The 23,589-nt window shown below is 44.2% G+C and overlaps 1 protein-coding gene across 1 annotated transcript in view; it reads left to right on the top strand.

Moving 5' to 3' along the window:
- ELAPOR2 (endosome-lysosome associated apoptosis and autophagy regulator family member 2) overlaps positions 1-23,589 on the top strand; it is a 96,198-nt gene that overhangs the window by 50,935 nt on the left and 21,674 nt on the right. The window contains exons 3-8 of the mRNA XM_063396998.1: positions 12,351-12,546; positions 13,226-13,373; positions 15,916-16,002; positions 18,339-18,444; positions 19,084-19,236; positions 20,486-20,574. Of these exons, the coding sequence (XP_063253068.1) occupies positions 12,351-12,546; positions 13,226-13,373; positions 15,916-16,002; positions 18,339-18,444; positions 19,084-19,236; positions 20,486-20,574 (779 nt within the window). The remainder of the gene's footprint in view (positions 1-12,350; positions 12,547-13,225; positions 13,374-15,915; positions 16,003-18,338; positions 18,445-19,083; positions 19,237-20,485; positions 20,575-23,589) is intronic.

Genomic DNA, 23,589 nt, shown 5'->3' with positions numbered 1-23,589 from the left:
CTTAAATCTTGTGATAAATGATTTAAGTCCAGCAACATGACGCTATCCTCAGCTTTCTGCTACAGATTTCAACAAATGGTTCACTTCCCTCTTCATCTTGTATTGTTTGTGCCTGTTTCTGGTCCTAAAACAATTCCAATGAGAATTCAGATGGTTTATAACAATATATGAATCTGGCTTCTCAATATCTGGCCCCTGCCATACAAGGTGAAAACTTTTCCCAGTAGATGAGCTCTGATATTATACACCAAAATACAGCATTCTTTTAAATACACTGGAAGACTCCTCTCCTTGTAGTGTTGCAGTTAAATCCCATGGCAATTCAGCTGGTTTGAGAAGCAATCAGATATTTGACTTTTTTACTGAACCCCTCAGATCTCATCTCCCTGGTGTCTTGGGGTTCTGTCTTTTTTTTCTGTCTGTAGTAAATTAAGTGGCTTCAGGGGCTGTCTGCCTATGTTCTGATGGCAAAAGTAATTTGAGGTTTTCTCATCTCTTAGTCTTTCACCTTTTGCTTAAAGAACAACCAGTATTTCAGCCTGAAAACATGAATCTGCCAACAGCAGTCAGTCACTGTAGGAATGTGTAGGGAGCACCTTTCACATTCAGCTTGGTTAACGTAGTGAGTTTTACAGTAAAATATTTTAACCAGCGTAGAGTTTGGCTGACAGTCCATTCTTCAGTGGGTGGGATAAACTGGGAGAGGCAGCTTTTGAAAAGTGACTGCCCTATAAATCTCTAGAATTTGCACATGGGGATCTGTTGTTGATGATGAATTGTGTTGAAAATGCTGTCAGGTATCTCCTTACTGTCTTGTATTCTCTAAGCTGGTGGCTTCTGTCTCATCTGACAATACAGCAGCTGTACCAAGGACACCTTACACTAAAAGCATGAATTTCTGCAGCCTAAGGAAAACAAAAGGTTCTGTATCTGAGGCTTCTACAACTCATGTTCTTAGTGGATTGTGTGCAGAGTGAGATTTGTGCTACAGGCTTGGCTAGGGGTTGCAAACAACTCACATTAATGACTCCTTGAGATGCCTTCCTTCTCTCTTAGGCCTGGTGCTATTTTATCCAAGGTCTATCAAGAAATGCCAGAACTATGCCCTGTCCTCTGAGGTGATTCTTTCCGGACATTCTACAAATGTATTCAGATTCTCCTGCATCTCGCAGGTCCTACCCTATGCCAGGACATGTGAACTGGGGCTTGTTTTGGCATTTGGTAGAATCCTGGAGTCCCTTTGGGTCCCTCTGTGGTTCTTCAGCCTGCAGAATCAGGACCTACAGTAAGATCACTCTGGCTAGGACAATTTTCAGCTTCCAATTTCCTCCCCCCAGAGGCCTGTTATCTTCAGAAGTTTTGTTCAGCATCTATTAGTCCTGAGATACCCTGTGGCCAACTATGTCTCTGCTTTTAAGAGAGGGTTGCACTTGTACAGCAGTTGCAGTTGCAAAGCACCATGAACTCTTAGGGCTTTCTTTTTATTGTCTCTTTAGGTTGGTAGAGCCCTCAGTGGACACAATGGTATGGGGGAATCTGTATGAGAAACTGAGGTTTTTTGGAACTCATCTGCCATCACTGCTGACTTCACAATGTTTGCAGTTGTTTTCATCTACTCAGAAATGCTGCCACTTGAGAATATCTGATCTTTACTGCTCCCTGAAAAGAGAAGTGATGTGCAGGCCGTCATTAATTTTGAATCCTGAGAATACTGTGCCAACCTCTCCTTCTTCCAAATGCTCAGCAGTTGTTCTCTTTAAATTGTGCCTGAACTAGAAGTTTGAAAGACGATATAACAATATGTTAAATGTCTCCTGCTCTGTAAATACGTCTAGACTGTGGCCTCCAGTGGAGTGGAAAGACACTTCAGATTGCTAAAAATGTGTTAGCTCAGGTGCTTCCCGTATCTGGAGCAACTGAACTGTGGCATCAGAGCTCAGCTGGTGGCTTGAGATGTGCTCGTTTTCAGGATGTTGTGTTTTACTGCTTTTCATTTGAATGAAACCATTTAAAATTAGGTTGGCTATCTCTGTGCTCTGCTGCATTTTGAAGCACACAGTGACCTGCAAATCACAGCTGACTTTGTCCTGCTGAGCACAGCCTCAACATTCCCTGAAACTGCCATAGGCTCTGAAACCTGCCAGGATTCTACCCTGGTTTTGAGTATTCACAAACTTAATCAGCAGAGTTTGCCTGCAGAGAAGACAGTCTCCTCTGAGAAAGTCAGGGGGTGCATAGTAGAAAGGGCTGTTATATTTTGACTCCTTTATGACCTGGTTACTGGAAGAAGGATTTTTATGCTTTTTTCTTTCCATGAGCACAGAGCAGCACAATGATCCACCCTCCCCTCCTGCTACGCCCTGCCCTCCACATCTCTCCCATGTAGGGGGTGCGTGGGAAGGAAGAAGGAGGCTCACATGAGAGATTTTTGTGGTGCTGTAGGAGGTCCTGCTATGCAGTGACCCAGATATGTGAGGGAAGCTGCAGTAGCAGCTCTGCATTTGCAAGGCACTGGGACAACATGCCCTGTTCTGTATCTCACTCCTCTCATTTTCTTCTGTTCTCCTTGCTCTATGGGGCTGCAGTCATCACCACTTTCAGACCCTGCAGCCTGTGTTTTCCCATTCAGTGTGGTGTGGTACCTCAGTGGTCACCCTGTGGGGCTGGGCTGGGCTGGACATGCCATGGCATGGCCACACCAGACTGCTTGGACACCTCTCTCAGGGTTCTGCTTGTTCAGAGCTGAGTCACATTTTTGATGCTGAAGGGTTCCTGTGAAGAGATGCACTGAAAGTCCAGAAAGATTTTGGGTAGGGAAAAGGGAATATTCATCACTCATAGAGCTACTCCGGCTCTCCTTTGCTTCCCATTTCAGGTGCCCCATCTGGGCATCTTCCCAATACTGTTCTGGAGGTTGGGTACACACATGGAGGTGGGGGTGGCAGACAGAGAGCCTCCTTCAGCAGAATCCAGACCTCTGAATCACTCCTGACAGTTGGAAATGTGCTTTGCTAATTTGATCTCCTTCATTTTTAATTACCACAGATCTCCCTCTGATCCCTTCATGAGTCTGATAGCAGGAAGGGAATTTAGCTGATAAGGATCACTGCCATCAGGACAGTTGCATGGCTTTTTAAATGGAAAATATTGATGGCAGTCTAAGGGAGCAGCTGGCTTTAGGGCTAAGCCCTCACCTGGACCCCCTTATGGCTGGGATCTCTGGGAGCCCTGTGTGGGGCTGTAGGCAGTGTCTAATGGGGACTTTTTGGGATTTGGCAGTGGGAGCAGCACTTGGCATGGTGCTCCTGCTGACACTGCACTGCAGTCTGTGTCTGTGGCCACTGTCAGGCTCTTCTGCCAGCCTGACCATATGCTGCATGTTTTACACTCCAGACTCTGTATTTGGAGCTTTCCCTTCCCTTCCCTTCCCTTCCCTTCCCTTCCCTTCCCTTCCCTTCCCTTCCCTTCCCTTCCCTTCCCTTCCCTTCCCTTCCCTTCCCTTCCCTTCCCTTCCCTTCCCTTCCCTTCCCTTCCCTTCCCTTCCCTTCCCTTCCCTTCCCTTCCCTTCCCTTCCCTTCCCTTCCCTTCCCTTCCCTTCCCTTCCCTTCCCTTCCCTTCCCTTCCCTTCCCTTCCCTTCCCTTCCCTTCCCTTCCCTTCCCTTCCCTTCCCTTCCCTTCCCTTCCCTTCCCTTCCCTTCCCTTCCCTTCCCTTCCCTTCCCTTCCCTTCCCTTCCCTTCCCTTCCCTTCCCTTCCCTTCCCTTCCCTTCCCTTCCCTTCCCTTCCCTTCCCTTCCCTTCCCTTCCCTTCCCTTCCCTTCCCTTCCCTTCCCCCCACAAAATACCTTAAAGGTATTTCACATTTTGACCTCATATAATTTTAAAATATTTACTCTCTTATTCCACAGGATATTAGTTATTTTTACTGTCCTAGGCAAGAATAGGTTGTACCTTATCTCATAAATATCTGCTCATTTGTTAGTGCTGTATGCATAATAAAGAAACTATAGTCAAAATATTAGAGCATTTTTAAAGAAGTTGGATTTGCTGTGTTCAAGGGGAAAAAGTGCTGCTAGGGTCATTGTTGTAGTCAGCATCAAAATTCCAGTTGTAATCAGGAAGTTTTTGTAAGAAAGGAGACAGAAAGTAAATGTTGATAATATAGAAGAACTTGGTTAAATTATTGGACCAGGTTGCCCAGGGAGGTGGGGGAATCACCATCCCTGCAGATGTTGAAAAACCATGTAGATGTGGCACTTGGGGACATGATTTAGTGGTGGAGATGGCAGTGTTGGGTTAATGGTGGGACTTGATGCTTTGAGAGGTCTTTTCCAGCATTAATGATTCTGTGGTTCTGAGGTTCTGCTTAGCAAAGTGCACCTTTACCTGGTGGTAAGCAACTTCTTTGAAATCAGAAATGTGCTTCAGTTTTGAAGTGAGTTACGTGAGCCTGCACCAAATGACAAACTGGTGAAAAGCTCCACTGACTTCAGAAAACAGACTGTCCTCAATTACAATGGGATTTACTGGAATCTGAGAGCAAAAATTGACCTGATTTATTGCTACTGAGCTGTGTTTGTTGAGTGTGTTCTAACTTGTGTAATCTGCTCCCAGGATACCACAGGAGGAGATTGGGCTCTTCCTGCTAATTGCAGACTCAATTAAGCAAAATGACCTTTTTAAGGCTGTACACTTTATAACACTTTAGGGCAATTTAAGTAATCAGCAGGAGTTATAGCATTTTTCTTTCATAACATAAAACGTAAATGAAGGGTTTGAGTCTGATGTTCTCTCAGTCTAGGATAAAGCTGGATATCCCAAGCAGGTAAGAACTGGGCCTGCTCCTAACTCCCCTGAAGTCAGTGGGCATCTGCAGATTTTGTGTGCACACATATTAATGCAGGACTGCCATGGACCAAAGCTGTTCAGCTGGCAAGGGTGTGCACAGCACAGTCTGAGAGTTGCTACTAAAAGAGAGTTGCTGTGATCTGGCAAAGCACTCAAGCAGATGTTTATTCCTGTTCCTCTTAGAGCATCCCTGCTAATTCAGATTCCTAACTCCAGTCAGGTATGTGAGTTTTACTGGTAGTATTAGGTTTCTTATCTGGGCTGAAGCTTGAGGCTGGAGTTCATTGCATTTCCATGTAGATTAATACCCTGAGATACCCCAGCTTTAAAAGTATTTTTCCCAGAATTTTTACTCTGTGCATGAGCAAGACACTGTCTGTGCAGAACAAGTCACATTGTTGGCCTTTTGAAGCACAGATTCAAAACAAAATAGGTAAATAGTTAAAAAGCTGAAGAGTTTGCACTGAACCTTCAGAATTTAATTCTCTTCTCTGGAGAAGTATTACTGGGAGCTGCACGTTGATGTGTGTCTTGATTTTATGAAGGGAAAGTGTCTTTAGATGAATTCTTCACCTTGTTTGTGCACACAATGTAATTTAAAAAGTTAAAAAGAAATTCCTCTGAGTCACTAATTTTTTTTTTTTTCAATAGGGAAGCAGCTGGCAAGACCTTGAGATTTGTTATGGCTTGGTAGAGGGATGAGAGGCAAGGACTGTGTGTGTGTGTGCAAAGCACATCAAATAGCACTAGAACCACTTTGGCTAATGAGCAATCAAAATATGCCTGATGGAGTCAGTAGAGGCTGGAGAGCTGCTCACTCACCTCCAGATCTGTTTCCTGCCATCTCCACTGGGATGGCTGTTGAAACTCTGGTAGCAAATGTGCTTCCTCACCTCTTGGTGATCGCTGCCTTCCTGCTCTCTAAACCACACTGCCGTGAATTGATTATTCCCATTCCAAACCCACACCTTTCAGTGTCCAAATGTGCCATAAAGTGATAAAAACAGTGCCCTATGTGCCAGGCCAGCTGGGGAAAAGAGGTGAACTGAAAAAAGCTTTGCTCAATTTAATTTTTTTTGGATAAAAGGAAAAATTATATATTTGTATGAAATGCAAAGGTCTTCCACAGAAGGTATTCTTCCCCAAGTTATATCAGGTTTCAGTATGATCACATTCAAGCCTAAATAGCCTAGACAGACTTTTTTTTTTTAATTTTTTAATCAAGATTCAGTCTAGTTCCTTGTAACACATTGGGAAATAATGACTGAAGAAAACGAATATCAATTATTCACAGTCTATTGGAGAAGCCTTGTATAAATTATTTACAGAAGACATTCTGAAGCTGGTGAGATTATAGGAAACATTAATAATAAAGCAATGATTTCCTCTCATCCTTTGTCTTCCTCTATTTTTCCCCTCCTCATTTTGTATTTTGGATGGTCCTTGTTCCATGTTATGTGGACCCCGATGCCCCAGGGTATCACGGAAAATTCTCCACGTGCTTGTCCTTGGCCACACCTTTCCCTCCATTCCCTGTGGCATGTGTCTGCTGAAAACAGCAGCTGTTCAGAGACACAGCTACCCAATGCTGCCAACCTCATATTCCCATCTCTGCCCATGGGAGGCTGAGACAATTCAGCCCTGACTCTGCCTGCAGGAGATGGCAGCATCTCACCTGAATCCCAGATGGTGGGGCTTTGGATGAACAACACAGGAATGGAGAGGGGAGAGATGGAAAACTAGTGTTTGAGATTATTTTGCTTTGTATTTTCATTGGTTTGTGTAGAATTGCTCAGTTGCTATCCCCTTCTAATCTTGTTACAACCTGGGAAAATCCACTCTTGTGTCTCCTTTTTTTTTTTTTTTTTTTATTAATCCTAATTATTGCGAGCCAGGGAGACACCGAAGAATACACATGAACGTGCACATGTTCAATGGCAACAGAATAAACAGAAGACTTGAGGTAGTTTTAGGTATTGTTAAGTAAAAAATGTCTGGAGGAAAAAGTCTGCTGAGAAGATTGTTGGAGGTAGAAGTAGTGAGTCCAAGTGGTGTGGGATGGGAAGCTGGATGAGGAAAGAGGTGAGACTGGGTGGCCAGGGCTACATAAAGGAAGAATGCAAATGAATACAGTATAGTTTGGTGTTGGAGGATGCAGGGTATTGAGACAGCTTTGGTTAATATTCTGGTGAAATCTCAAATATGTGAGGTTCTACTCTGTCAATCTTTCTCCATAATAATCCTGTCCTGATCCCCAGCATCAGAGAGTTAAGCAATGTGAGAATGTTGTGGGCAGTTAGTAGAAGAGAAATGTGGCAGCTAACATTGATCCTAGTCCACCAAAACCACCAGGAGGGCCACTGCTCTACTAAAAGACAGAATGTGACCCCGGAGACTTGCAGTCAAAGGGCAAATGAGGAAAGCTTGTTTATGGTCTGTTTTGCCCTCTGGGGAGCTGTTTCCCTGTCTGCAAAGTGATTGTAAAGTGCAATCAGATCTGCCAAGTGATGTATTGCAAGCACTCCTTGGAATTAGATGCACTGTGGGCAGAGCTCCTGCTTCAGGATGCCCCAGTCCTTGTGGTGTGTCCTAGGAGGGAGGCAGGACACCCCTGATCTTGACTCCCAGAGTTTAAGAATAGGGGGTTTAATTAGATTTGCTAGGCTGACCTCACAGACTATTAAAATACACACAGCTAGGCTGATGGTGGGGCTGATAATCGGTATTTGGCATGAGCTTTTCTTCCATATGGTATCCAGTTATGGCATGAAACACTGGAGAGACAAAGGGTCCATCACATGCCATGACAGATTGTTCCAAAAATCAGTCATTCCTCCTATTAAAAATCTGTGCGTTATTTCCAGTTTGAGTTTGTTTGGGTTCAGCTTCCAGAAGGCAGCTCTTATGCATTTCTCTGCTTGATTAAAGAGTGCAGCAGGATCTTGTGTTTTCTCCCCCTGGAGATGCTTATGTATTAATCAAGTTGACTCTTAATCTTCTTGTGGTAAACTAAATAGGTTAAGCATTTCAGATCTCTCAGTGCAAGACATTACCTCTAATTTTAAAACCATTTGGAGTCCTTTTGTTTTGTATTGACCTCATAAAAATGCCAAATCACATTTATATGCAATATAGATATAACAATCTTCTTCCCTGTAATAAACATTTCATCCTACATATCTCTACCTCCACCTTTAAATTTATCCAGATCTTACTAGTGCCTTTTTTTGGATGCCTTGACAGTGGAAGCTCTTGATGAATGGTGGGTCTGCTCCCATCATCAGCTTGCTGCTCTCTGGGATGCATTTCAGCCCTCTGCAGGCAGGGCTGGCAGTCCTTGCCCTCAGCAACTTGTCTTTACCTCTGACTCTGCTAAAGCACTCTGACTTTGAGTGGGCTCAGGCTTGGTAACAGTCTCTCCCCTGCCAATCTGGGTACCATGCCTTTTCTTTTTATCTGCAGATCACTGAGAAAAATGTGGGCAGCTATCAGACTCAGTCCTGGGCAGGCAGAACTGCCCCCTTCCTCCCTGCTCAGGGATGGCTTCCTATGGACAGCCCCATCTGAGATCTGTTACTCAGGCAGTTCTTCACCCCTTTAGGATGTGCCCTGCTGGTGTTGTCCAGCACTACCTTTCCTCATCAGAGTGACATCCAAAACTGAGCTAACTGTATTAGGAACCCTTGGTCTATGACACCCACTCCATCACCTTTATCAGGTGATTTGTAATCCTTCTGAAGAAGAAAATGAAGTCTGTCTGACAGAACTTACACAGTGGTGGCTGTCAGTCCTGTGTCTCATGTCAATTTTTTATTAAGTGCTTATGATGTCAGCTTTATTGCATGTGTGTATGAATATGTGTGGCTGCCTGTGCAATGTCTAGTTAAACAGTACAGCATCTTTTTGTGAGAAAGCCTAGTCACCTGTACAAACCACATCTTTTTTTTTTCCTTCTGTAGTTATTTAAGAAAGCTACAGCTGCAAATCACCAATATTTGCATCAGCTCCAAAGGCAGCAGTGTATCCCACACCACAGTGTGTCATGCTGTTCCTAACTGCCTCTGGAAATGTTCTTCCAATCTTAAAAATGCCCATGGTGGGGCAAGTCATGAAATCTTTTCATGCATTTCACAGTTTTTTTCCACAGAAATAAAGATCGCATTCAGTCTTCTCAATGTGTGTTGCTCTGTGTAAGCTGGTGTTTAGCACCCAAATTGATATTTGAGAGGTGTAATAGTAAAGTTTGTAGTTAGAGAGGGGCAGGAAATAGTGATGTCCAGTTATTCACTAAAGACCCTCTCTCTGAAAATTAATGCCTAAACAAATGGGCTCTGGGGTCAGGAGTGTTCCCAAAGTCTCCCTCCCTAATGTGGAAGATTAATTTTTCCTCTGGATTCTGAAGCAAGAGGGAGAAAGGTTTAGTGGAGGACAAAGCAGAGCACACACCTAAAATACAGGATTTGTGTTCCCAAAACTTTGCATCACTTCTTGACTTCCTCTGTTGTGATTCAGCCCTTCTTGCTGGCAGTATCTCGTGTGTGTCACCCTCACAAACACAGCAGTGCTGCAATAATGCCAGCTGTTTCTTTGGCTGCTGCATCTGTGCTCAGCTCCCCCTTAGTGATATGGAGCAGCCAAGAGGAAGGAGAAGCTCCTGGGGTGGATCATCTGTCTGTGCCCTGTCCCTCCACAAGTGACTCTGACCTCCCTGTCTCCAGCTGGGATGAACTCAAACTGAATTTAGATTAAATTAATTTAATTTAGATTAAAGTAGGTCTGCCCTGACTTTTGGTCTCCCCCTTGAAGGAAGATCAAGTTGTGGGGCTCTAGGAGAGGAGACCATCTTCATGCTCATCACACACCGTGTTTCCTCCCCACCCTCCTCCAGCTGGAACCAGACCAAATGTTTCATCTGTTCCAATGTTGATAGTGGTTCATGTTGCCATTAGCCACATTCAGCCCCAAATTGAACCTGGCAAGCAGCTGGCGTGCTCAGAGCCAGTTTGCTTGCAGGGGGATGTGTTTGATGGGAAATGCTGCTGCTTTGAAATACAGTTCTTAGAAGGAAAGAAGATAATTCCCCACCTAAATAAGATAAAGGCTCATCTTTTTCCTGGAAGCTGAGAGATGGATGTTATGCCCTGCATGGCAACTGGTCTGATCTCTTGTACCCTTTTATTTCTCTCAAATGATCAGTTTGCAAGGGGTTAAAACATAATAGTTCCGTTAAAGTAATAATCTCAGCTCAGCCTCACCACGATGGAAGAGGAGGCTCTGCTGCCCTCAGCATCTTCATTATGGCAGTGAATTGCTCACAGCTCTTGACTCCTTAGTGTAATTTCATGACTCTGGAATGGTTAAGCAGCACTCTCAATTTCTTGCTATTTAGCTTTCTTTAAAATAAAAGTTGAAACTGTTAAAGAATTCAAAGATGTTGTGAGAGAGCTTGCTTTTCTACTTCCCTTCCTGATAGCTTCTCTCTGCACCCTTCAAAAGGAAAAAATAAAGCAAGATTTATTAATAATGCTAAAGCAGTGAGTCAGGACATCTTTATACATTTAAGGTGAAAAGCTGTATAAAGTGTAGTCACAATTCAGACACACAGGGACATGCTCACTGCTTCTGTCCAAATATCTGAAGAAAGCTGTTTCCCAGCCCAGGTGCAGGGAGATCCCATGGCTTGAGCTGAGGTCATACAGATGGGGTTTTAGCTCTACCTTGGGTGCCACTGCTTATAGTGAACCACTTGCCCTCACTGAGGGTGGATTTTTTGTCTGTCTGTCAGTCTTCCACTGAAATCCATCATGGCAGGATTTCCTTGTTTATTCCCACCCCAACACCCATCTCTGCCTGGATCCTGCCCACTTTCCTTCTTGTTCCATCACCAGTGAGCAACAAGGTTAGAAACCTGTTCACTTAAAGGCCACTGACCAAGAAGGAAAAATGATCCTTTGGCAGATCATTCCATCAAAATGTACCTTTTATCTGCTTTCCAGTGGCATGCATCAAGGACAATTACAGAAAGAAATCCTGCTGGTACAGGAACAGAAATTGTAGCCTGTGCTGGTTGGATTCAGATGGAGATTAGAGTTACACAGCCATAATCAAAGTGCTTAGAATCAGTGTTAATCAAAGTGCTTACAATAAAACAATTTTTTCTGCAGTTTAAATAAACACTGGCATGTCTGTGGAATCACATTTTCTGGAACTTCAGCTGGCATCATTGCTTTGGGCCAGTTTCACCACTTTGGCTGCCAGTCTGGTCTCACCCTGCAGTTTCTAAGGATAATGAGTTTATGTCTGTCAAAGAGAGTGTATGAAATATCTGTCACTGTGCAACGTGGCATGTGTGAAACAGAAGAAAATCCCATCATTTCTTGGGAGTTGTGTGTGTTGCTTTGGATCCTGCTTTAGCTTGACTGGTGCAGTTAAATTAAAAAATCTGCAAACATTGTAGGAAGTACTATGGGTGCGGACAGTGCTCATTTGTTTTCCATTCAGGATGTTCAGTCTCAAAGAGGACATGATGCAGCATGGGACTGAGGGGAGGTGGGATGGGCTGCCATAGACATGAGTGCTCAGGCAGGAGTTCTGATTCCTGACACAGCATGGGGCTCTGTGGGCATACAGGACTTCAGCTAATGTCCAGGTTTCCTTTTTATAATGGGAGTAATCCCTTAGCAGGCAGAGATGTGATCAGGGGGACAAGGAGCATGCAGCTATTTGGAGGAAATAATTTTAGAGACATCAGGAAAGAAAGCCCTTTGTGAATATACCTCCTAATTGTACTTCCCTTAATTACACTGTCTTTGCTGTGCTGACAACCAGTGGTTATTTTCTCAGCATGTTAATGTCACCCTAATCAGAGATCCTCATCTTCTGGTCACAAACCTGTGGGTGACCTTTTCCAAGAACACATGGTCTATCAGACAAGATGTTTGAGGCTTTGTAGGTAGTTCATGTGAGGAGAAACACAGAGAGACTTTTGGATTAGATTAACTGCTCTCAGCCAAGGTTTCAGTGTTATATGACTGTCAGCCTGCTGCTGTATGCCCTTCTTGGCTTAGGTGAGTGAGGAAAGTCTGTTCTGGCCCTCAAGTACTGGTGGTTTTAATTGAGTTCAGGGTGTAATTGTTGAGTGAGCAAGCGTGAAGAGAACTCTATTATAGATCCTTATTTTCACAAAAAGCTTTTGGATACAATCTATCAATAGAGATTTTGTTTCTGAAACTCTTCTTTTGCCAATGGAGGTGAGCTGCAAACCAGGAGCTGTCTCTGGGGTTTGGTTTCAGTGCTGCCACGTCAGTGAAAACCTCAAACATCTCAATTTTGCAGCTGATGCTGGTAGTTCTGCTGTTGTGTTTCTGAGACTGGGACATTCTGTTTGGTTCCCTTTAGTGGCAGTTCAATCTTAATTGTTAACTGGCAAAAAAAAAAAAAAAAAAAAAGGAAATTAATAAGGATTGATGAATCCATTCCTATGTTGTAAACGATTGTCTCCCCAGCTTTCTCCTGTGCCTCTGGTGAGTACCTGGAGATGAAGAACCAGGTGTGCAGCAAATGTGCAGAGGGGACCTACTCTCTGGGCAGTGGGATCAAGTTTGACGAGTGGGATGAGCTGCCAGCAGGATTCTCCAACGTGGCGACCTTCATGGACACGGCTGTTGGCTCATCCGAGAGTAAAGCAGACAGCTGCAACAAGTAAGAAGTTCTGTTTGCACCTGGCTTAGGCAGCTGTGGGTAAACCTGAGACAGCTCAGCAGCAAAAAGCTGCTTAATGGCTCATCTGAGCTCTGCAGAGGGTAGCCAGCCCTGGTAATGGCAAACCAGAGTGGCTGGGAGGTGAAATCCGTAGCCTCATCCCTTTACTGTCAGCATGGTCTCCTTGGGCTCATCAGCAGCCAGTGAGTTTAAGACCAGCCTGGAGCTGCTCTTATTTGTAGCTGGAAAGCTCCAGGGTCATGGTATAGTAAATGTGGCTAAAAGGTCCTTTTACAGCCTATTTAGAGACCTGTGGTGCTTGAAGAAGGCTGTTTCTGAGAGTAATTGAAGGTATATTGAACCTCTGGATAATAAACCTTTCTTATGTAGGCTGAGGCCTGAATTTTTCTTACCATATCCTTTCCCATGTATAGTTTTAATGAGAAATATTATATTTTATATTACTCACATAACATATAAAAAAAGATATAAAATTATTATATTTACTACATCTGAAAAATAAATGGAGACCCTGTAATAAATTTAAAAATTCACTGCAGCTAGCTGTTGTGGGATTCTGGGGTCTTTATTATGTAACATGTTTTTGTATAGTAGTGTACAGAAAGTCTCCTCATTATCTGTGATCTCAGTTGAGGCTTGTTTTGTTTATGTTCATCAGCTCTTCATGGACGCCTCGAGGGAATTACATAGAGTCAAACAGGGATGACTGTACAGTTTCTCTCATCTACGCTGTGCACCTGAAGAAATCTGGCTCTGTCTTCTTTGAATACCAGTACATTGACAACAACATCTTCTTTGAATTTTTTGTAAGGCCTTTTATGTGGTAAATCCAACCTTATATTGTAAGAATTCAACCCAGACGAACATCATTAGCAGCAGCTTTCCCCCTTTTAAGTTCCCTGCATGCCACTTGTTACTGCTGAACAAGATAAAAAAAAATCTTCTCTTTCTGTCACTTATACTGTCTTGTGGCATTTATTTAATCTTCAAAAGTCAGTCTGAACTGATCCTGTCTGCCATGCACTGGGATTTTTCCACTGGGGTCATGACTGCCCCAGTTAGTTCAGCCTTTTGCAAGACAGGTATTGGTGGTAGATGCTCCCATTTAGGGGTGTCTGACTGGAGATGTCTTTGAAGGGACTTGACATTTAAAAAGACTTCTTCCAAGGCAGTAGTATGTGGAAGCCTTTAGTATTAGGTCAGTTTGTGTCCTAGTAATTTAGTAATTGAGATGAAAAGAAAAGCAGGAGAAATTCAGGTGACTTTCAGTAGGAATTAGGCTCTGGGGATGTGTCCGTGCTGCGAAATGGAGGGGCCAGGGATCATTGTCTCTGACAGGGAACAGCCTGGCTGGGCTTGCACCATGGTGTACTCAAATTGCTGAAACAGCCTGGTCAGCAGTGACCAGAGTGGGGAAGACAACCCTGCCCTGCCCACCTGGATGGACTGCTTGCTGTCCAGTGAGCTGGGGGGCTCCCAGCATCAGGCTTTGCAGTGGGGTGTAAATGCCCTGCATTACTGAGGGGCGTTGGAAGGTTCCACTGTCCTTGTCATGTTGTACCTGCTTTTTGGGACAGAAAAAAGTGGGAGGGTGACTCAGAGAGGCAGATGACTGGAAATTTTCAGTCTCCTCTGTTACTACTCCTGTATCTGTCTGACAAGCTCTGTTTTTCATCAGAAAAACACAGCTCATGGCAGCTCACAAGAGTGAGAAGTCTCAGTCGGTGTTGGTAAATATTTCTTGAAGTTTGGGAAAAAGTGCAAAGCATCCTTATCCTTAGCAGAGCTGGGAAAGGAAGACAAAAACTACCTGTTGGAGGCACCTTAATGCTGCTCCATCAGTGTGATAGATTGCTGTTGCACTTTGATAACAGATGGTGCAGGCAGTGTTATTTAGCCATTTCTGTTTTGTGTTAGACTATCCTGCCTTCTTCATGGGAAGAGAGCAGCAGCTATGCTTTCTGCTGTCAGGTGAGTGCCTGGAGTATGAATCCCAGCTCCAGTTGCTTGACTGACTGGCAGATCTGCTCCTTCAATAGATCAAATATAATGTTTCTCTGAGCACTGGCTTTGAAAATGGCTTGATTATTGCTTTTATCCATATCCCACTCATTCACCTTCTCTGAATTTATCATTCCCTGTTCAAGAAGCAATGAGTGGTGCAGTCCTTTGTTGAAATGCCCATAAATTCCTAGTCAGCCTCAGTATTTCAGGGAAACCATATTTAATGCTCCTGTGAAAGACAATTTTTTTCCCCTCCAGCTTAAATATATTTAACAATGGCACACTTTAGTTCTGGGCAGTGGCATTTCAGTGGCAATGGTAGGTTACTGGGAAATGGTGAGGTGTTTGTTCTGCCCTTTCTTGGCTCTATTTACATGTTGAAGCTCTTTACACCTGGTGAGAAAAGGTTTTATATTCTTACCTCCTCTTTGCAGGTGGGAACCAAGAGGCAAGGGTGCTGTAGCTCAGGTTGCATGACATAATTGGGGATCTACCTTATACACAGGTGCTTCTTCACACCTCCTTTCCTCAGTGCAGTTGGTCTAGGTGGGAATTGAGTGTACTTTGGAGGATGTGGGGTTGTGCAACTTATTTCAGACTTGACGTGGAGCGGCTTTAGGGAGGATCCTTGGCTCTGGGTCAAGTGGCTGAAAGTGTTGCAGTGGCCTTTCTCCCTGGTGCAATAAAAGCAGAGTGTGGGATCTCATACCTCAAAGGGACTTCATACTTTTTCATCTGAGAAGACAGGGGTAAAAAGAAAGAAGTGCACCAAACCCTGCTGTGAGGAAATGCTTCTGAGCTGTGCTGGACCTGGGCAAGGGACAAACAACCTCACACTTCTGCCAGGACAGGCTCTCCATGGCATGTTGCCTCTCCCTTGGTAGCATTACTCTCATCCCTAGGTCAGGTGGCAGCAGGCCAAAGACAAATCACATATTGGCTATAGAGAAAACACAGTCTTCCAGCTTTGGCCCATCCACTCCTGCTTCCCCTATGACTTAGAAGCCTCTGGATTTTAGAGAATTAAGTCTCAATAGGCTCAGGAGAGGAGGAAGCAGCAAGGCAAGATGCTCAGCATCCTTGTCTGACCACAGAGTGTGAGGACAAGTCTGAGATGATCTCGTCCTGCTCTTTTTTTACCATCTGTGTCAGAGGGGGCCAGTGGAGGCACTGCTAAGCTGTAGCAGAGGTTGAAAGTTGAGGGTCTGTTTTGCCACAAGTAAGGCAACTGTCTAAATATGTAGACAAGAGGAACAGAGCTGAATCTTATAATTCCCAGAAGTCATTATACTGATAGAGAGATGAACCTGATTGTAGTCCCTGTTCTTGTGTTTTTATTGACAGATACAAAATGACCAGTGCAAAGAGATGGAGTCCACAGCAGACAAATGGGTGAAGCTCACAGACAATGGGGAATGGGGCTCTCATTCTGTAAGTGTATGAAAAATTCCTTCATTTTTTTTTGTTTTGGTTTTTTTTTTTATTTCCTTTAATTTCCTCTGTCCAGACACCAAACATGAGCCAGCTCTTGTGAACACATTTTAAGTAGCAGAGCTTTCCTAGTTCTGAGGAGAAAAGTCACGGATATCCCTAAGGGGCTGATCCCAAAGGATTTGATATAGATGCAAGACTTTGTATTGATTTCCCTGGGCTTTGTATCAAGTGTTTTATGAAGTTAAATAGATTTATGCAAATCTGCATGCCACAATCACTTTGCACAATTGTAATTGAAATCTTGTACAACAGTTGTTTACTCATGAGAACACAAGATTTTTCTCTGTGTCTTGGCAGAGCAGTGAGAGTGAGGTGTGTGTGTGGAGACAAGCAGGACAGGCATTTTATTCTCAGGTGTGTGCAGAAGAGCTGGACTGCACCCAACTTCTGCTCCACAGGGGTTTGTGTGAAAAACAAAAGGGTGGCTCCTGCAGCATGGATATGAGCCTGTCCACGTGGGGTAGGATTCCCTTGGCTGGCCCCTGGCCCAGCTGCCTGGGTTTGCTCTGTGAATGGATCATGTGCAGCCCAGCTCATCTGCTGAGGCCTGGTTTCCACTGTGCACCACCATACCCTTGTTCCCAGAGCCACATCAGCAGAGGCACAGCACAGGTGACATTGTGCCAGAAGAAAAAGGCTTTTGTGGGCATAGGCAGCAGCATACTCTCTGTTTTCCATGGTCTGCTCCTCCTCCTGGAGGAGAAACTGTATTTCTGAGCCAGCTCTGGTTGGAGTGCCTGTTACCTTAGGTGCAAGACCAGTGGGAGTTACACTGGGAGGCTGGAAAGCTGGATGAGGAGGATGAGTGGCGTGAGCTGGGAGGTAAATCCAAGGCCAGGGCATTGACTTGGGTGAGCTGAGGGATGTAGACAGTCTGCATGGGAGTTGGTGCCATCTGAGCTCATCATCTGGGGTGTGCAAGTGTTCCCACTGTCCATGCAAGTTGTTGGGATGGCTGGCTGAAATGCAGACATATGAGCTAGGTGAGAGGATGATTCTGGCTGTCCTGAAGGGCTTTTTCTGCACTGTAAATCCTGTCAAGGTGTCTTTTGTGAGCACAATTTTCCTGTTGCTGCAGTCTCTGCTCTCAGCAGGTGAGTCCTGCTGCTCTGAAGCTGCTGTTGGGTACCTCACCTCACACAACCTGCTGCCTGTTTCAGTGTGGTCCCAGTCCCCCTGTTACATGTGGTAGCTCAGCTCTCCTCTGCCCCTGTGTGTGGGTGTGGGAGATACAATATGCTCTATTTCCACTTTGCTAAATTTTCCAACTCTTTGAGTGAACAAAAACTGTGGTCCTGCCAGGCCTGTACAACACTGCTGTAAATCACATTATCCTGGATCCTTATGCTGGTAGAGCTTATCCCTCTTCTTGTGTAAAGATACAGCACTTTCAGTATTCTGCTGCTGGCAGTAAACATCTTGTACTGGGCTAGTAGGTATGGAACAGCTTTGCAGGCCAGGCAGGGGCTTGGTGAACCTGCTGCTTTTAGTGTTGAGAGTGACACTGTAGTTACACAAGTGAGTTGAAGGCAGAAGGCACCAAAACTGCTGCTGGAGGAGTTTTCCTGCCTTCCTACTGCCCCTTGCCTCAGCCACGTTGCCACCAACCCCCCATCCTTCCACAGGGGTTGTGCAGCCATTTGCTGAACCATGCCAGGAAAACAAGTGGGTCAGGGCAGGCAGAAACCAGGTTATTTTCTGCATCTCACCTGCTGTTTGTGGTCAGAAATGAGCAGGAGGGATGAGACTGCTGCTGGGGACAGCCATGGTCCGTGCCTGGCTTACTGGTCATGATACTGTGGTGTTACATGCAGACAGAGCTTGATTTTTAAAACCTATAAACAAAACTCACTTGTGAACTGGATTTTGAATTCTGGGTCATGTCTAGTTTCTTTATGAAAGTGTATCTCAAGGCTTTAAAAACAAGCTGATTGACTATATCTGAACATAAGGCTAGAGATAAAAGCTCTTGAGTGCCAGGGGTAATTGGATAAAGGCAGGAACAGCTTTTTCCAAATTCTGCTTACAACAAGGTCAGAAACAGCTCTTGGTGGTTTTCCAACTGGGGTGTTGGGAAACATTTTTATAAAGCACACTTTGGCACGCCTCAGATATATCTGTACAGCATCTGTCTGTTGTTTCCCCATTATCTCTTTACCCACTAAACAGCATAGGAAAAGCTACTAGGATGCAAGAAGTTTGAATAATGGAAGTAGGAAATAAAACAATGTCTTATGAAGGGGACTTCTGCTAACTCACACGTGTTGTTTCAGGTAACTCTGAAATCAGGTAGCAATATATTATACTGGAGAACAACAGGGATTCTCATGGGCTCCAAAGTTGTAAAACCAGTTTTAGTGAAGAACATCACAATTGAAGGTAAGTAGAATTTGTCTTTGAGGTTTTATCTCACTCTTTTGTCACAATGTTTGCCAAGTGCTGTTTCTACTGCTGTGCCTGCAGCACTGAAGTGGCTTTTTTAGCCGCTTGTCCCCTGTCTCCTCCTCTGAAGAGTAGAAACAGAACAGCAAAACTTCACAATGAGGAAAGACTGAAAAATCAGTTTATCTGGCAAACGTTGCCATCTACTGGAGAAGACTGGATTATCAAATGGAGAGAAAAAGGACTAAACAGGTTTTCTTTATTGTAGTATAGAAAGACCATGGTTATTGGTAAGCCTCTCAGCAGTGATAAATAGATATATATCATAACAGTGACAGTTGAATTAATATTCAAATGATCTGTTTTATCTGGAATTGCTCTTTTGGTCCAGGTCTAAGTGTAAAAAAACTGTAAGTGTCATATAAGATTCTTGGATGGGTCAGACTTTTATTGAGAGATAAATATTAAAGACCCAAATTATGAGTCAGCAAAGCCAAAGTGTCTTAAGTGAGTGGTGAAAGACAGTGTGATTTTAATGCTGTTTTATACATCTGGTTTGCCCTCAGCCATAAGCCCAGGTGGGCAGCAGTTACAGATGTGTCTCTTTCAGTGTTTTACTCAGAATTTTTCTTACAGGAGTTGCGTACACGTCTGAATGCTTCGCGTGCAAGCCTGGTACCTTCAGTGACAAACCAGGTGCATCTGGCTGCCAGGTGTGCCCACGAGACACCTACTCTGAGAAAGGGGCTAAAGAGTGCACCAAGTGTAAAGAAGAAATGTATTATGCAGGTACACAAACCGAATGGGATAAGCAAAACCAGTAAGGTCTGAGTATGTGCAGGCACCGGCTGTTTCAGATGTGAGAGTGGTTGTATCCAGTTGATATGTAAAGAGGAAATGAATGACTTCCCAAAATATGCAGAGGGCATACAGATACATAATGGGTCACAGTCAAATGTTGTTAGTGTCATCAGTGTTAACACGAAGGGATGGAGTCCTTTGTGACCTGGAAGGGGATGAGAGTTCTTCTGAAGGATAGAGCAGTCGTGCTGTGCCCTCTCGTGGTAATTTGTGTTACAGGTTGGCGATGGCACGAATTTGCTTCATCACTGCCGTCAGCCTTAACACTTCTCGAGGAATGTCCTTTCCAAACACTCTCTCCTGGCTTGCCCCTGCCTTCTCTGTGGTTGGAAAATGTGGTGATCTAGTTGCAAAACCTAGTCCCAACCCAAAGTCCTCTGCTATTTCCAGCTATGGTTAGGTAGTGATCTTCAAATGACATGGTCTTAATCTATTCTTCATATTCCAAAGGTCTTCAGATTTCTTCCTTATAGTAGTTTTAGAAAGTTCTTGAAGAATCAGCTACTGACCATAGCACCTCTTATCATCAATGGTTGCAAATGCTTGGGGACCTGTGCCTGTGCTCACAGTGGGAATGGAAATATTACAAAATTATCTGGCAAGAGAAAAAATAGGGCCAGTGTTGTAAGGAGGTTTCTACGGGATTGTTCCTTATCAAGTGAGAAAATATTTCCATGCTTGGTAAACTGTATAAATTTCTTTTTGAAGCGGTGAGGGTTTGAGGGAATCATAGAATGTTTTGGGTTGAAAAGGACCTTAAAGATCATCTCATTCCAACCCTTGCACCATGAACAGGGAATTTTCCTCTAGACCAGTTTTCTCAATGCCCCATCCAACCAGCCTTGACTGTTTCCAGGAATGGGATATTCACAACTTTTCTGAGTGAGCTGTTCCAGTGTCTCACTATCCTCAGAGTAAAAAACTTATTCCTAATAATTGTCCCTGTGTACACTGAATCAGGGAGTTTCAGTGTGACAGTATAAGCATAGCTAGTATTTTCCCTGTTCCCCTTCATTTCAGGGGAAGGTTCATGCAGACTCCAGTAAGAGCTTGATTTTTCATTTGCGTTGTATAATTTTCTACTGACTCATTTTGACTTCCAGATTTCAAGCTTGTTACACTTGTTTCCAGGGACCATTTGAAAGTTTAATGTCCTGTTTCTCATATTTTCTTTTAGAGGAGGGATCCAGTGCATGCACAGAGCGACCTCCATGCACAAGCAAAGACTTTTTCCAGATCCATACCCCATGTGACAAGGAGGGAAAGGTAAGTAGAAGGCATGATACTATTTTTCAGCTCACTGACCTTAATCCTATTTCTGCATTTGAAAACATGGTACTTGTTTTTAGGAACCGATTTCCCAATTATTTTCCCAATTTTGCTTCCAGTATTGAATCTGAGGCTTTGGGCTTGTCCTTTGCCTGCTCTCTCTGCAGCCTTCATCTCTCTGTATAACAGATATGGGTCTGCTTAAGGGATGTGTTTTGGTGAGATGATAAGGTCCTTGCACTTGTGATGGGTTTGATGGGGTCACTGGGGCTACTTCCATACATCCATGCTTCTGGAACACAGGGTGAAGTACTGTCCAGCATAAAACCATCTCTTTAGTTGTTAATAATCTTTCTGGCATACTTCAAGCTTGTGATGACTCTCCTAACAGCACCCAGGCATAATTCAGGTGATACCATGGCCCAGGAGCATTGGATATGACCATCTCCATTTCAGGTGGAAGAGTGTTTGTCTGTGTAGGTGATGTGTGTCATGTCCCTTGGTTTTAGCATCAAAGAAGAGCCTGTGGTCAGGTAAAATGTGCTATATACATAGCCTGGAGTGTTCATGTACAGCAGCTTAGCTGCTGGTAATGGGCTTGTCCCATGGGATGCCTCAAATCACCTGGACTCTCAGGATGTTGTTTCACCCAGAGACCTTAAATCCACTTGGTGTCTCATAGAGGGACCTGCTGGTGGAGCAGCCTGGCTTTGTCCTAGCAGTCAAGTGGGATATTTGGAGGAATTTGGAGAAGAAACTCCTGTTTACTGCTATAGGAAGCCCACAGAGTTGTGCACACATGGTCAGGCCTGTTTTGACTCTTTCCTTTCCCATCTCTCTTAGATCACATCTCTCAGAGAATTGCAGATAGTCAAATTCCATAACACCTGTGTGTTGCTAGCCTAATATTTGCTGGCAGGATGGAGTATTTTAGAGTCTCCTGATCAGTGAGTTCCAAAATGCAGCTGAGAGCTTGTATGCTTTGATAATGAAGCATCAGTGAGTTTAGCCCCAGAGCTGCCAGGCTCTGCAACCTGGGCTTGACTCACTGATTTCTGCTCTGTTAACTGTCTCTAATGACTCAAGAAATTAGCAGCAGTGTTCATGGCTACACCCCAGGTACAGCTTTAATTGCAGCCACCTGCTGATTGTTCTGTCACTGCTCTCTGTGGTCTGTCTCCCTGACACTGAACAAGTTCCTATTATTTGCCCCTTTTCCTGCCTTTTCACTGGCCTTCCCCTTTACTTGTGGATATCATTAGAATGCAAAGTGGGTTTTTCTGCAGACACCCTTCCCTGTCCAGTTGCAATGACAGCAGCTGGTGTCACAGGCACAGAGATACTGGCTGAGTTTTCAGGATTGTTTTCACTGCTCTGCACCTCTGGAAATTGGTGCAGGTTTGCTGTACTCCCCAGCCATCTCTCCATGTGATGCAGCTCAGTGAGAGGGCCTCACTCTGCAGGCCATCTTCAGGAGAACAGTGGCTATAAAGGACCAACCTATTGATCCATGGTTGCTAAAATAAGCCAAGATTTTTGCTGAGCAATAGGTTATTGTTTCCCTTGTGCTGTCTCACTCCATGTGTAGAAGGCACCTCTGGAGATTTAGGCACTCGACTCTTGACTTTTTATCTACCTGTTGGTTGAAGATTCCCAGGCTGAGTGCTTCAGGCCCACTCTCAGAACCCCTCTCCACATGGCCACAGGCACCCCTGACCCTATTCTGCCTGCTCAGGTGTAGGAGGATTCCTGTGGTGTGCAGTGTGTCTGGGCTTTGGGCAACCACACAGGTGCTTTGCCAGCTCCTGAGCCTTTTTATTTTTAGTGCTGTGCACCCTGATGCTGCTGAAACATTTCTGGGGTGATTCTCCAGAAAATCCTCCAGGTTTTCAGGGGGAGCAAGGACAGGCTGATCCATAGGAAGAGGTGCCACTCTAGCAGCAGGAGCAGCCCCTCAGTGCTTGAGCAAAGCAGGCAAAGCAGACCCCATGCCAGTGACCAGATTCAACCAAAGTGGCCAGACAAGTCCATGGAGATAAGGCACCACCAGTGTCAACTGGTGGGACATTGTGTCCATGGGTCAGTCAGGGTGTGGGCCAGCCAGGAAACATGACCTGGCTGCATGACCTGGCATGGCTGCATCATGGGCCAGGGCCCCAGCCTGAACTGAGGCTTCTTCCAGCTCATTTTTGGAAACAGTTTCAAGAAGGATGAATAAATACTTCTTCAAGTGCTCTGTGTTACCAGAGGACTAACCCTGAGTGCAAGCAGCTCAATGCCCAGGGTGAGACAGGAGGTCTGGATCAAATTCAGAAGGTGTAATCTGCCTTACCTGAGCCTCTGGCCTCAGAGATCCCTGGTTGCTGGTTCCAAAGGGTGGAAGTACCTAGAGTGGGAGGACAGGTTAAACTCTTGCCAGTTTGGTTTCTCAGCTGTGGAACTCAGCTAAGTTTTATCTTGAGTTATAAAACCCTTTCAGAGAGAGACACAAAGTCAGATGAAATTTGAAACACAAATTTGTGGGTGATGCATCTCACCTAATCCTTCTCCTGAAGACAGAAACTTGTGTCCTCAAAAGGGGGTGATGATGAAGAGGTGATACTGTTGTATATGGTAACACCATGGACTGACTCATGTTAGTGTTCATAAACTCTCTTTATGTGATGGTGAGGGATTGGAGGGGCTTGGGGAGAGCTCCTGCATGGTTTTGACATTTTCTCAATAGGTAAAAAATGGCACGAGAGAAATTGGGGACTTTTCAAAGAGCAGGTCAGTATGAATTAAAAATAGAGAACTTGTAGTTCTCTCTGCTGACAGATGCCTTTCCAATAAAGGGCTTTTATACAGAAGAAGTTAAATTTTGTGTTACTGTGGTTAAAATGTAGAGATTACGTATCCAGTTAGAATTATTTATTTGATGTTCCTCAGAACTGCTTCTATGGGGAAATTTACTAATTAAATAGGAATTAAATGTACTAATTAAATAGGAAATTTACTAATTAAATTGTAATT

This window comes from Prinia subflava, chromosome 4 (assembly GCF_021018805.1).
Source record: "Prinia subflava isolate CZ2003 ecotype Zambia chromosome 4, Cam_Psub_1.2, whole genome shotgun sequence".
NCBI classification, from domain to species: Eukaryota; Metazoa; Chordata; class Aves; order Passeriformes; family Cisticolidae; genus Prinia; species Prinia subflava.
This window is presented reverse-complemented; position numbering and strand designations above follow the sequence as displayed.